General features: G+C 48.4%; 5 protein-coding genes across 5 annotated transcripts; 2 read left to right on the top strand and 3 right to left on the bottom strand.

The window, feature by feature from the left end:
• Positions 1-502: 502 nt before the first annotated feature.
• Positions 503-985, top strand: FSUBG_4167 (uncharacterized protein; the record flags this gene model as incomplete). Its single annotated transcript, XM_036682127.1, has 1 exon — positions 503-985. The coding sequence occupies one exon, from the start codon at positions 503-505 to the stop codon at positions 983-985; it is 483 nt and encodes a 160-aa protein (XP_036540302.1).
• Positions 986-1,664: 679 nt separating this feature from the next.
• On the top strand, positions 1,665-3,475 carry FSUBG_4166 (threonine ammonia-lyase biosynthetic; the record flags this gene model as incomplete). The annotated part of the gene is made up of 2 exons (XM_036682126.1): positions 1,665-1,889; positions 1,946-3,475. The coding sequence occupies 2 exons, from the start codon at positions 1,665-1,667 to the stop codon at positions 3,473-3,475; spliced, it is 1,755 nt and encodes a 584-aa protein (XP_036540301.1).
• Positions 3,476-4,124: 649 nt separating this feature from the next.
• Positions 4,125-5,497, bottom strand: FSUBG_4165 (uncharacterized protein; the record flags this gene model as incomplete). Its single annotated transcript, XM_036682125.1, has 5 exons — positions 4,125-4,139; positions 4,200-4,469; positions 4,519-4,775; positions 4,833-4,890; positions 4,946-5,497. The coding sequence occupies 5 exons, from the start codon at positions 5,495-5,497 to the stop codon at positions 4,125-4,127; spliced, it is 1,152 nt and encodes a 383-aa protein (XP_036540300.1).
• A 653-nt stretch (positions 5,498-6,150) lies between these two features.
• On the bottom strand, positions 6,151-10,512 carry FSUBG_4164 (uncharacterized protein; the record flags this gene model as incomplete). Its single annotated transcript, XM_036682124.1, has 11 exons — positions 6,151-6,771; positions 6,828-7,093; positions 7,142-7,217; positions 7,278-7,683; positions 7,746-7,811; positions 7,855-8,005; positions 8,075-8,257; positions 8,624-9,119; positions 9,549-9,917; positions 10,257-10,285; positions 10,353-10,512. 11 exons carry the CDS (start codon positions 10,510-10,512, stop codon positions 6,151-6,153), a joined length of 2,823 nt encoding a protein of 940 aa, XP_036540299.1.
• Positions 10,513-11,185: 673 nt separating this feature from the next.
• Positions 11,186-13,128, bottom strand: FSUBG_4163 (uncharacterized protein; the record flags this gene model as incomplete). Its single annotated transcript, XM_036682123.1, has 3 exons — positions 11,186-11,806; positions 11,857-12,983; positions 13,035-13,128. 3 exons carry the CDS (start codon positions 13,126-13,128, stop codon positions 11,186-11,188), a joined length of 1,842 nt encoding a protein of 613 aa, XP_036540298.1.
• Between the last annotated feature and the right edge of the window lie 166 nt (positions 13,129-13,294).

The following is a 13,294-nucleotide window of genomic DNA, read 5'->3' as shown; positions in this document are numbered from 1 at the left end:
GGAGATAAGCGACGCCAGCCTTCGGGGAGCAAGAAAACACCGGACCTTGATCTAGGGTGCCAAAATAAACTCATCAAAAATCCCGCTTAACTTAGGCTAAATTTACCTAAATATTTTTATTACTTAGGGTTAAGGTTTTATGTTTTCTTTCCTCCCCTAGGCCAGATTGGTTGTGACAATCATCACGACAGTGACGCTAAGCCCTGTTTGGAGATTCATTCGATGTGTTAGTACGTCAGCGGTTGCTGCGCATTCGCATTAGAAGCTGCGCCATGGAATATCGAATGAATCGACAATTCGGGAATGGCTTCAATTGAGAGGGAGCAACATCTTAAAAGTTATAAGAAGCCATGGATAGTCGTAGGAAGAAGAACATTCTCATCATCCAACAGACATCACATAACTCTAATACACACAAGACACAACTACCCTACATACCAGACTTTATAGTCAAACAACACACTCAATCGCACAATACTCTTCATCCTCAATTACACTCATCATGGGTCTCATCGGTCTTACAATCAGCGCTATAATGAGCGCTACAGACTCCTCCAAGCAGCCTCGCTCAAGTGGGTGCTGTGGAAGTCGGAAGCAACAAGCCTATCTCGTCCAACAACCTCAACTTATGGGCCCCAACCCCGATTACATGGCCATGAACACTGGTCGATCTTCATGCTACCAACGCAAGACGGAGCGTCGATATCAGAAAAAGATGCAGCGTGTTGAGCGCATGCAACTCCGAGCCGAACAGCGAGCAGAGAGAGATTATCAGCGAGCTGAGAGACGACAAGCGGGTGTTGCCATGGTCAAGTCAGGAGCACAAAAGATTGGCATGATTGGTAGCAGCTCGAGTCAGAATGTTCGTGAAACAAGGGACTTTCATGAAGAGCCTAACAATGGCGTCTACGAGTTGGATGCCATCAACCAACGACATGTTGAGAAGGATGCACCACCTGCATACGACGATGTGGTGAGGAAGTAAAAGAATGGGAGGCTGTGCTTTAGAGTTGGAGTTGGAGTTGGTACATGAAAATTATGATTAGAGCGATATTCGAATTTGAGAATACGATAAATAAATTGCTTTTCGCAGTACAAGACCATCGCATTGTCCAAAACGCCCTTCACTAACACGCAGGGCACGCCCTGAAATAGACAAATACATGAGCTGTGGTTGGAACTTGGTGGTGCATCAGGTACAACCTCCGATGTCGAACCCCGCGGGCTGTATTCTAGCCCCTCCATTGGGGGTAAACATTCACTAAATTGTACGCAGTATTTCAGGGTCTTTGCAAGTGACTGTTCTATTTGATGCCTCTAATCTCTATATATCAGGCCACTATCCCTTTTACATGCTCAATTCTGAGCAATTTCACTGTACAACATGGCACGACAATCGGCGTTGGATCGGCCTTCAACGGTCTCGGTGAGTCCGCCCAAGCAACATCCGCACCCGCCGTATACTTCTTATCTCGCTGAGAATCCCCCACAATTCTACGTCACCCCTGTGCTAATTGACTCACAGCTGGTGTCCAACAAAAATTCAGGTCCGGTCGTTCGGCGGCGGTGACTAGAGAAAGAAGGACTAAATGATATTTACCTTTTCCTCACTCCAACCTTTGTTCCCTCCTCCTCACACATTCTCTTTCACCTATTCCCTCACGATGCCTTCAGCTCACGATCCCATCGTTGCGGTGCCCGTTAACGGCGCCGTGAATGGCACTACCAATGGCACAAACGGCGACTTTCACTCTCGGCCGCATACGCCGATGACCGGAATGGCGTTGACAGAGTACAGCGCCAATCCGTCTACACCGTCGGAGGAGAAGCGGGCGCGCATTAAGGAGATTGTGCCCGACGAGTATCTTCTTCCGACAGGTTACCCGGATGTGAGAATAATCCCTCCTCAACTAATACCAACTGCGAAGCTGACAGTCTCACTCAGTACCTTCGTCTTATCGCCAGTGCCACATCCCGAGTCTACGAGGCCTGCAAGGTCACTCCTCTCACACACGCCATCAACCTCAGCAACCGACTCGAATGCAATGTCCTCCTCAAGCGTGAAGACGAGCAACCCGTATTCAGCTTCAAGCTGCGCGGCGCTTACAACAAGATGGCCCATCTCGACCCGAAGAAGAGCTGGAAGGGTGTTGTGTGCTGTTCTGCTGGTAACCACGCCCAGGGTGTCGCTTTCTCGGCCCGCAAGCTCAAGATCCCTGCGACCATTGTCATGCCCGAAGCGACTCCTAGTATCAAGCACTTGAATGTTGCTCGTTTGGGCGGCCATGTTGTGTTGCATGGCGCTGACTTCGATGCGGCCAAGGAGGAGTGCGCGAGAAGAGAGGTGCAAGATGGTCTTATCAACATCCCTCCCTTCGACGATCCCTATGTTATCGCTGGTCAGGGAACCATTGGAAACGAATTGTTTGGCCAGGTCAACATGGCCAAGGTAGAGGCCATTTTCTGCGGTGTCGGCGGTGGTGGTCTCATTGCCGGAATTGGTCTGTACGTCAAGCGCATGGCTCCTCATGTCAAGATCATCGGTGTTGAGGCCCACGACGCCAACGCCATGGCGCAATCGTTGAAGGCTGGAGAGCGGGTGTTGCTCAAGGAGGTCGGCCTGTTCGCAGATGGTGCTGCCGTCAAGATTCCTGGAGAGGAGACATTCCGCATCTGCAAGGAGGTTATCGACGACGTTGTTGAAGTGACAACCGACGAGATCTGCGCAGCTATCAAGGACATGTACGACGACACCCGATCCGGCCTTGAGCCTGCTGGAGCCCTCTCCATCGCCGGTCTCAAGAAATACGTTTCTCAGAACCCGTCGAATGACTCAAAGCGCAACCTCATTGCCATCACATCAGGCGCCAACATGAACTTTGACCGGCTGAGATTCGTTGCTGAGCGTGCCACCATGGGTGAGGGTAAGGAGGCTTTGCTTGCCGTGCAGATCCCCGAACAGCCTGGAGCGTTCTCCGAGCTCATCAACAACATCATGCCTCACGCTGTTACCGAGTTTACCTACCGATACTCGACAGACGAAGTCGCCAACGTTCTCATCGGTGTGTCTCTGACTGCTCCCGCCCATCAGCGCTCAGAGGAACTCCGCTCTCTCATGGACCGTATCCAATCCAACAACATGAGCGTAACCGATCTATCACAAGATGAACTCGCAAAGAGTCACATTCGATACCTCGTCGGTGGTCGATCCGGGGTACCCAACGAGCGATTATACATGTTCACCTTCCCCGAGAGACCTGGAGCTCTCGAGAAGTTCCTCGTGACACTTCGGCCCAAGTTCAACATCAGCCTCTTCCAGTACCGTAACTACGGAGGTGACGTGGGCAAGATTGTTACTGGCATCTTGTGTCCTGACGACGAGGTTCCTGAGCTGGAGTCATTTTTGCGCAAGATCGGATACCCCTATGAAGACTGCACCAACTCGCAAGTGTTCAAGACATTCCTGCGAACTTAGAGCGAATTGACGAGAAAGACATGCATATCTGGGTCGTGTAACATTCGGCGTTGGGTTCATAAAATGTGATGTTTAGTTCTGTAAAAGACGGATGTTGTTATTTGGGTCACAGATTTAGCGAATTTGAACGAAACGATGTAGACTGGAACTATGCACATGGGACATGCAATATAGAAATGGACTGAAGAGAACAACTGAGCTGATTTGTCTGAAGCTGTATTGCCGAGGTTGTGAAAGTGCTGTGATGCATTATACCGTGAATATGCGGGGATGTCCGTCGCCCATGTCCAGTTGCAATAATGTCGTATCCGCTTCAGGGGCATGCTCTTGTACTTGCAGTCGAGTCCATTGCCCGTCCCAGTGGCAATCGAGGTACCCTTTGATGGGTACGCAGACCATGTGCTCACCACTGTCGTTGTGATGATGCTCATCTCTATCGCTGGAGCATTCAACCCTGGAACCTTGATGTGCTGTGCATTCATTCTGCTCCCGTGATTCAGACCTTTCGTTGGAACAATCGTCATCACCGTCACAGCAATGAGCCTGCATCGTATCGCTGTAGCAAATCCTCGTGGGATTTATGTAGATTGTTACTCTGTCAATTCCCATCCGGCACTGACCAACAGCTCTGTGGGCCCCATCCTCGTATTCAGACAGCATGCCTCTGCATAAACATGGTTTTGCAAGTAAATATATCAATCCGGGTGGTCCCCTGGAGAGGTACCTGGGTTTGGAGAAGAGTACAACGGCAACTGTGGGTTATTGTTGTCGATGTTGTGCGAGGGAATCGACGCATGGAGTCTGCGTTAGGTTCAGTTGAACTTGCTGCCACCGCGAGAAGCATTTGTTCATCGCCAGGAGCAGGCATATCATATACGAAAAACTCTGGTATGATATTGCAGGTGTGATCCTTAACGAGGACAAGAGTCAAGTCAGGGTGGGCGGGCCTGGGGCGAGGGCCGATGATAATATCACCAGCAAGTTTAGTGCGAATCTTGTTCGATCAGCTATCATGACTTGCACCTCGTGATGATGAGACTTACCAGAATAGAGGGTGAACAAAACACATCATCCATGCCACTTGATCGTATACCTAATCCGATAAGCTGATCATTAGGTGCGATAGGAACATATGCCCATGCCACATGCTTTCTATCCTGCTCGGGCAAACGGGCGTATGTCGTCAACGCAGTTGGGAAGCGAGGCGTATGAGAATGAACAGCTCGCAGAGAAGACCCAACGTAGAAGAAGGTGAGGCCCCTGGTGCTGCGCAAGTCCAGTGTGCGCAAACGCATATCACCTAAGTTCGTGTTATGACACGGGGCGAAGATTGACAACCTGCCTCCCAGAGGAGGACTTGGTGTATCCCACATGACTGTCTTGAAATTGCACAGTCCGATACGAGCTGCCCCAAGCTAAGTCAACGGTCAGCATTTCGAAATAATCATGACAAGAGGTTGTGCCACTTACTCTGAAATCAACAGAACTTCTCATTGCTGCTTCACGCGGTATCAGAGCGAATGCAAGGCTTTCACTCCGCCAATCTATGTAGGGAGGAATACCAGAGATTCTTTCAATCTTGCGTATACCCCGGCGATCTGTCGTGATTCGGATACCCCAATCCCCAGCAGTGCCGTCACTCATCACAGGTGCACTCTCGCCCCTGGTCCAAGACTCGACTTTGTCAAGCGCACACGACAGGGGGTCATCTTGGTCAGCTGCGGATGAAAATGTCTCTGCAAGATCCTTGACAGCCAAGTAAGCCCAGACCTCACTGTTAAGAGACATGGACTTGATATCTTGGACAAGGGTCGGGGGCAGCAGAGCCAGCTGTGGCATTCCCAACGATTCGGCAACAGAGGGGCTCACAGATACGATGCTGTTGTCTTCCAACTTAAAGCCATGTTTTGGATTGAGGTCATGCCTCCAGGGGTGTCTCCATTCCGTGGCAATCCACACCGCGTTGAGGGGATTATCGTGCATGTAATGCCGAAAGAAGAGTTGGTAACAGGAAGCATGCATAGTTACAGAATCCTGTGACCGAAAACATTCAACTTCCCGGCATAGAGGCCACTTCTCTCCCTCAGGTTGAAACTCCCCCTCGCCGGCGGGAAATCTGAATAACTTGGTGCAATATGAAGGGCGAAGATGGGTTTCGCACGTTACTATAAGGTGGTTGATGTATCAGCGTAGCAATAGCAGTCCATAAGGTATCTCTCACGACACATACAGGCAATGGCCAAATCATCTGGTGTCATATCGAGAAGGCAGAGATCGCATTGGTTCTGCAGGCAGATGTGCCTTTCATCATCCTAGTCGTCTTGGATATAACCCTCATACAGAGCACCCTCATAACCCGCAGATTCCCATCTATCAGTCCTATCGTTCAAATTACCGGGGGATTGAGGTGCATCGGACATGGCGTGACTGTTCTGAGATAGAAGACTTTATTACAAAAAATGGTAGGAAAAATAGGAATTCTTGTATTTCGTTGCAAATATGAAATTTGTATGTTGGGAAAGGGGCCGAATGAAGATGAAAGAAAGTTTGCATAGTAAACAATAATGATATCGTTTGTTTGAGAATAGTAGTGCCTCCGAGATGATTCGTCAAAAGATAAGAAGAGCATTGATCTTGAGAAGAGAGAAACGAATACTCCAGTGTTAAACCCAATCCTACTCGACCGCTATAAACTCTCGAGACCTGGGAGTGTATGTATACAGGTCGCTTGTTACATCGTCACACCAAACCTTGGCGTACAGTCCGAGATCTGAACATTTCCACGGCCCGTTACCAAAACCATGACCATAATGTTCAATACCCGTATCCGAGCCACATACAACTGTATAGTGTTTGTTCTCATCAAGAGCATCCCCATAAACCGTGCGGTAGCAGAATGAAACGGGCCTGTGATAAACGGTGACCTCGTCAACTCCTACTCTGCATTGCCCTGCAGACCTCTGTGCGCCGTTCTTATACTCAAGAAGAAAACCTCTCATGTATCCAGTGGACCTTTCATTGAAAATATCAATTCTGACAGCGTCTTTCAGTGGAATGTCCACTGTAATAGCGGCACCCCCATTAATCAACTGATCAATCGAGAGAGAGATGATGGGAAATCTAGGGGCTCGCAGCGTCTCTTGAGTTTCGTCACCGGCTAAGCCTAACAGTGTAATCCCCCCCTTTGCTGGCGTATTGTGGAAGAGAACAGTGGGTGTTCCTTTGAAGAAGAAATTCCTATCTTCATCATTGAAATTTGGACCGAGAGAGAAGTCACCAGCCAGCTTCGTGGTCATCTAGGCACCTGATTAGTATCAAGAAGCCACATCATGATTCATAAACCGGAACTAACCAACAAAGCCATATGATGGGCCGCCGGTTCCTCGCGGTCATTTCTCCAACTCCGCAGGCCAAACCTCATGATACGATCACCATGTGCTATGGGCATGTATATCCAGACTAGATTAGGTTCATAATCTGGAAGAATGTCCTTAACAGTAGTCAACGCTGTGGGGTCTTCAAGGGTGTGAGCATGGAGTCCCATCAAAGTGCCCCTGTAGTAAAAGAAGGTAATGCCAGTAATATTGCGTAGATCGAGGGTGCGAATGCAAGTAGCATCTGTACGACGTGGTACTAAGAGAACCTTAAGCCCTTTCGTGGACGGACCTGGCGGACTTGGTATGTCCCAAAGTTGAACAGGTCTTGACAATGAGGGACTCAGTTTCATCCGCGCTTTTCCAAACTGTTTCCCCAATGTCAGTAGCGCTACAAGACAGGAAATGATGCAAGATGGAGGACTTACTCTGAAGTATACCCAAGTACGTTCCGCTTCCTTAGAATCGATAAAGAGATACTTGTAGGAGGTTTGGTATCGACAGCTCCTATACTCGGGCCAGTCAGGTAGTCTCTCTATGCCGAGTAGCCCATGGGAATCAAGGATGAGCCGGAACACAAAAGACTCGGGTGAATCCTCATCGAACTCTGCATCCTGCCCTCGATGCCATTTCTTCACAGTACCGAGATTGTACTGCATGTCATCATCGTCCTTGGATATGCTCTCATCAAAAATTGATAATTCCTCGGCTCTGGTTCTGATAACCAGATACTTCCAGAGAATACTCTCGCGCGAATAGGCTGCTATGAGCTGAAGAACCTCAGATGGCAAGGTTGCCAGTTGCGGCATACCCAAGGCTTCTGCAGTGGAAGAACTAATTGAAACCAGCCCGTGTTCAATAAACCCAATGTGTGGCATGGATTGAGAAGAGCGTACAACCCACGAGATTCTCCAGGCTGCAGCAACCCAAACGCGTTCCAAGGCCGGCTTGTCGTGATACGTCTGCAAGAAAAAGCAATAACATTCCGAATGCATTGTAACTGACTCGGGTGATCCCTTGCAGTCTCGACAATGCTCTCCATTGCACAAGGGGAATAAACCACCCTTTACTGTGATTCCTCGTTCCTTAGGGAATCGGAATCTCTTTGTGCAATAACCAGGACGAGTACCATGGCGGTGACCTTGGCTATTGAGCACTATATCAGATGTCAATAACACAGAAGACTGGCCTCGGCAAGAAGGGATTTGAGGTATGAGAGTCTTACATGCTATAGCCCATTCGTACGGGGCGATGACCTGAGAACAAAGGCCACATATTGATCTGATAGCGACATGCACTACGTCCCATTCTAATGTATCTTCATCAGACTCAACGATCTTCGATTTCATCTCTGGTTGCGAATCACCTGAACCATCAACGTCCGACATTTCGCTTTGCTTGCTGAGATCTGATCGATGAGAGAACAAAATGCGGTGTGCAACCGTGATGATGGAAGAACAAGGTTGATCATACAGCAGAAGCAGAGGGTGTGGATGTGATGTAGTTGGTAACACTGCGTATTGCATTACAAGGATCTCAGTGCCAACATCCAATGAGATTGGGTGGCTGATATGTCTGAGACCATATGGCCATGCACCTAGGGAGTATTGAAACAATCCGGATAGATTAACATTGCTTCTCTTGATGCAGTCTGTAAAACATCGATACGCTCACTCTTCAAGCTAATAATATGAGTCCAGATCAGCCATTCTATGATCACACGCGAACTCGAGAGTCCCCTCCATGCGAGTACATGTCCAGTGAGAGAACATACCCCTTTCACTATGGTCATGACTATCCGAACCGGTGCTGCATTCGACTTTACACTGCCTAATCCGATCGAAGGGTTTGTCGTCGAAGCTGTGGGAATAGCAAAGCCATTTTGGTTTATCACAAGACTTGAAGGGGTCAATCCCGACTCGGCATTGGCCCAACGCCCTCTGAGCGCCGTTGGCGTATTCAAGGAGGAGTCCCCTGCAGTATCCGCTGGCCTCCTCGTAATAGACATCGACGTGAACAACGTCCTTTGCGGAGGCCTCGAAATGAAGGCGGCCACGATATGGGGGACACTCTCCTGAGGGAAGAATCCGGGGGAATGGTGCTGAAGGTTCGTCACCCTTCTTGTCACTTACTGCTCCATATATACTGTGGCCTCTTTTATGCGGAACATTGTACACAAACACGGTCGGCTCCTTTCCTGACAAGTATTCTTTCTTGGAAGGTCCATAATCAGGACCCAGCACGAAATCACCGGCGAGCTTGGTTGATATCTGTTGACGTGAGCATTGGGACTAAAGATGATGCTTTAGTCAGAGACTCACCAGCACTGTCGGTTTCAAAAACGTCGGAGGTAGATATACCTCCAAACTGTCGCGTACACCAATCCTCAGAAGACGGTCTTTACTCGAGATCGGTACATACGCCCACATCAAGTACTTCGGATCTATTGCCGAAATTTCATCCAAAGTGGCTTTCGCTGTCGGCCGTGTGAGCGTGAACCCCCATTATATAACCTCTGAAGTAGAGGAACGTCAGACCAGTGATATTACAAAGATCTACCGTCCGGTAACGGACAGAACCACGGCGGTCAATTGGTACAGCAAACATGCTCAGCCCATTCTTTGGAGGGGTTGGCGTGTCCCAAAACTCTTCGAACCCATATCGCGAAGACCTTCTCAGGAAGGCTCGTCCAAACTAACCTGAGCATTGCCCGGGGGGGGGGGGGCCTTTGACCATACCTTGAAATCAACATGTGAGTCTGCTGCTCGCAGGGGCACAATGAAGAGATACGCACGAGCATTAGACCGAATCGGACTATACTCAGGCCATCTCTCCAGCTTCTCAATTTGACTGAGGCCATCGCGATCAACAGTTAGTTTAAGAACAAATTCTTTCAATTCGCCTTTATCGCAGACAACTGGTTGTCCACGTTGCCATGACTTGATGCTGGTCAATGGGTAACTCTCGATATCAGTTCCGGACGAAGACATACTCTCTGCAACGTTTTGGATAGAGCTGAACTTCCACAATGGGTGATACGGTACAAATGACTTGATCATTTGCAGAACCTGTGGTGGCAAAGTTGCTAGTTCTGGTATCCCAAAAGCTCTTGCGGTAGAAGCCCTTACTGAAGCCTTGGTGGTGTCAATAAGACTGAGCCGAGGAGTAAGTTGAACAGGATGATGTAGCCATGGAAACTTCCAGCATGATGTAACCCATATGCGCTCCATTGCGCTCTCCTGTCGATATTCCTTCATAAATACGCGATAACAAATAGCGTGTATTGTTACAGAAGGAGGGGACTTTGAGCACCTACTACACTCATTACGTTGGCATAATGGCAGTATTCCCCTGACGCGAATAGTCTCGCGGGTTCTAGGATATTGGAACTTTTTAGTGCAACGCACTGGTTTGGTCCCTGTAGGATTACCAATTACTGCAAGGGATTGTTAGTTCAGTACATGCAGCAGAGGGTAGTATTAAGGCAAGTCTTTAAGTCTTACATGCAAGAGTCCATTGATCTGGATTCATCGGTTGATTGCAAAGGCCGCAATCTGATTTAAGATAGATATGCTTCAACTTTTTGTATGGCTCTTCACCCTCATCTTCCTCCTCTAAGGCCTCATCCATATCACTTGTACTGAATTCCTCGTCCGCGAACATGATGGCTTAGGGTAAGAGATAGGTTCACTGGGAGCGTAGAAGGGGAAGAGATATGTAAGAGAGAAAACAGCTGCGAAAGACTGTTGATAGCAAATGTTAGCCAGTCTTTGACTTTAATTAAAATCAACAGTGTAACTAAAGGAGAACTCAGGTTGCCGTGGGAGCGAGTGTGGCTGTGCTGTGGCTGGTAAGAAGGCAACTTATACATACGACAACCGTGGGAATAGGAGTGAAGAGTACCTAAAGATATGGTGGTACATAATTAATTATTATGGCTTTAGATAAAAGGGAAGCTTACGCCCGTTCTGGAGCTTCACTGTTTCGAAAGGTTCATCGGGCGTCCGTAGACAGTGACAACTAGAGATACCAATCATAACCACCGTGTACTCTTGCTCACGCTCGATGGATAGAATAATCGCACAAAATCCATGTATAAGTATCGGCGAGTGGTCTGACAGCAAAGGCCACATTCTGATCAGATACGTAAATGCGTTTCATCAAAATGTGGAATGTCTTCTTCCTAATCAACCAGCGGAAGAGAGACATTGCTGAGTTCATGATGTGTGTTATGGGCTGGTAATGCTACCTGTAAACAGTATAATTAAGCACCTTACATCAGACCAGGAACCATAAATGCTTCTCGTCGTGAGACGAGAAAAAAAAAAGAATACTTTTAGTCGTCGTTCTCTTCCTCATCATGTCGAACGTACATATAAAAAGTGTCTGTGTTGCTGTCGCACAGGAACTCAAGATATGATCCTGCTCGTGCGCGCATACACTGCCAATCATCAAGGTCGCAAGGTTCATGCTCATGGTTATTCGTGCCAGTTGTGCATTCAACTACACAGCTTCCAGTATCTTCCAATGTTTCTGGATCACAGATATCGCGGTAACAGAACCAGGATGGCTCTTCGTAAGCTTTGAAAGGGTCAATACCGATCCGGCATTGCCCTACTGCCCGCTGCGCACCGTTTGCATACTTCAGGAGCAATCCTTTACAATGTCCATTCCTGCGATCGTAATAGACATCAGCATGAGTGATGTTTTTCGCTGGAGCTGCAGTGTGGATACGGTCCCGATTGAGGGGGTCCTCGCCATCGTTGTGGTAGCGAGGAAATGACAACAAGTGTTCACTCTCAAAGTTGTGCTTGGTGACTATGCCGAGTGAACCGCCTGCTAGCTTAGTTGGTACGTTATGAATAAGCACAGATGGCTCATTCCCCGATACATCGTCAGTGTCAGTATAACCTTCGTAAGGGCCAAAGAAGTAGGTCCCTGTGAGTTTGGTGCAGATCTACTGGTGTGAGAAACATTGTAAAGAGATCAGACGATACGCAAACTTACCTCCATTTGTCTTTGCCAGACATCCCCCACGCCGATCCGAAGCAGGGCATCAGTACTGGATACAGGGATGTACGTCCATATCATATGGTCTTGTTCATCTTGAGAGAAATGTTGTATAGCTGTTGCTGCAACTGGTGTGTTCGCTGTGTGGGAGTGAACTGCCGCTATGAAGCCTCTCAGAAAGAAGAAGGTGAGTCCAGTGGTATTGAGAACATCGACAGTGCGGTATCGGATGGAGCCTGGACGGTCCGGCCTCGGAAACATCTTCAAACATCTTAAGGGCGGGCTAGGTGTGTCCCAGAATTGGAAGTCTCGAGAGTCATGAGGATTCTCGATGAATGTTCGGCCAAACTTGTTTAGTATTAACAGAAGTTCCCATGAAGTCACGAGAGGACTGACCTTGAAAGAAATAAAAGAGCCATTAGCTTGTCCTTGTGTAAAGAAAACGTATGCGCATGTATTGGACCGAATATGGTTATACTCTGGCCAATCTTTCAATCTTTGGATCTCCTTCAAGCCAAGACAGTCAACAGTAAGTCTGACGATGAACGGCTCTGATTCACTCTCATCACGAGTAGTATCCGCCACTTTCAATTCGCGTTTCCAGGCTTTCACTGCTGCCAGAGCGAAGCGAGTAGCATCATGCTGAGGCTCGAAGGGATTTTGGAAGGGCCGTGACATCTCCTCAGAAATGTTTTGGATGAGAGAATATCGCCAGAGGAGATTATTGGGGATATAAAACCTAACCATTTGGAGCACTTCTGACGGCAAAAGCGCGAGACCTGGGATACCAATAGCCTCGGCAACAGGCCCTCCTATTGACACCAACGTCATGTCAGTGAGATCAAGTCGAGGCTTCCGCCGGGCAGGTCGGTGTCGCCATGGGGACTTCCATGCTGAAGCGACCCATATAGCCTCCATGGCATCTTCCCGACAATAAGACTGCTGAAAAACACGGTAACAATTCGCATGTATTGTCACAGATGGACAAGCCAATTCGCACATCTTGCATTGGAGACATTGGCACAGTGTTAGCTTGTCTGCCATTTCAACGACATCCTGAGACTCTGGAAATCGGAACTTGTTGGTCAAATGAGACGGGCTGAGGCCATCGTCGTGCCCAAGCACTATAAACCCAATGTTAGATCGAACTGGGGAAGTTTCCCATCCTTACTCACAGGCCACAGTCCACTCGTCGGTGTGAATAGTTTGATCGCAGAGTTCGCATTCTGGCTTGATGTAGACATGTGTTTCTGTCATGAAATCCTCCATTTTGCTTAAGTGCGTCTTCTCGGGGAGCACGAAAGAGGGTGCTAAATTAAACCTGGTAAGAGAAATATTTGTATCATTTAGGATCGAGGCCCCAAGTGTTCTTTCCTCGCGAGTCGTTGAAAGGCCAAAGTTGCAAGAGCGGGCTAGCTGCTGCCCGAGTACCTAC

Source organism: Fusarium subglutinans (assembly GCF_013396075.1).
Source record: "Fusarium subglutinans strain NRRL 66333 chromosome Unknown NRRL66333_c0000037, whole genome shotgun sequence".
NCBI classification, from domain to species: domain Eukaryota; kingdom Fungi; phylum Ascomycota; class Sordariomycetes; order Hypocreales; family Nectriaceae; genus Fusarium; species Fusarium subglutinans.
Note: the sequence above shows the minus strand (reverse complement) of the source record. Positions and strands in the feature narration are given on the sequence as shown.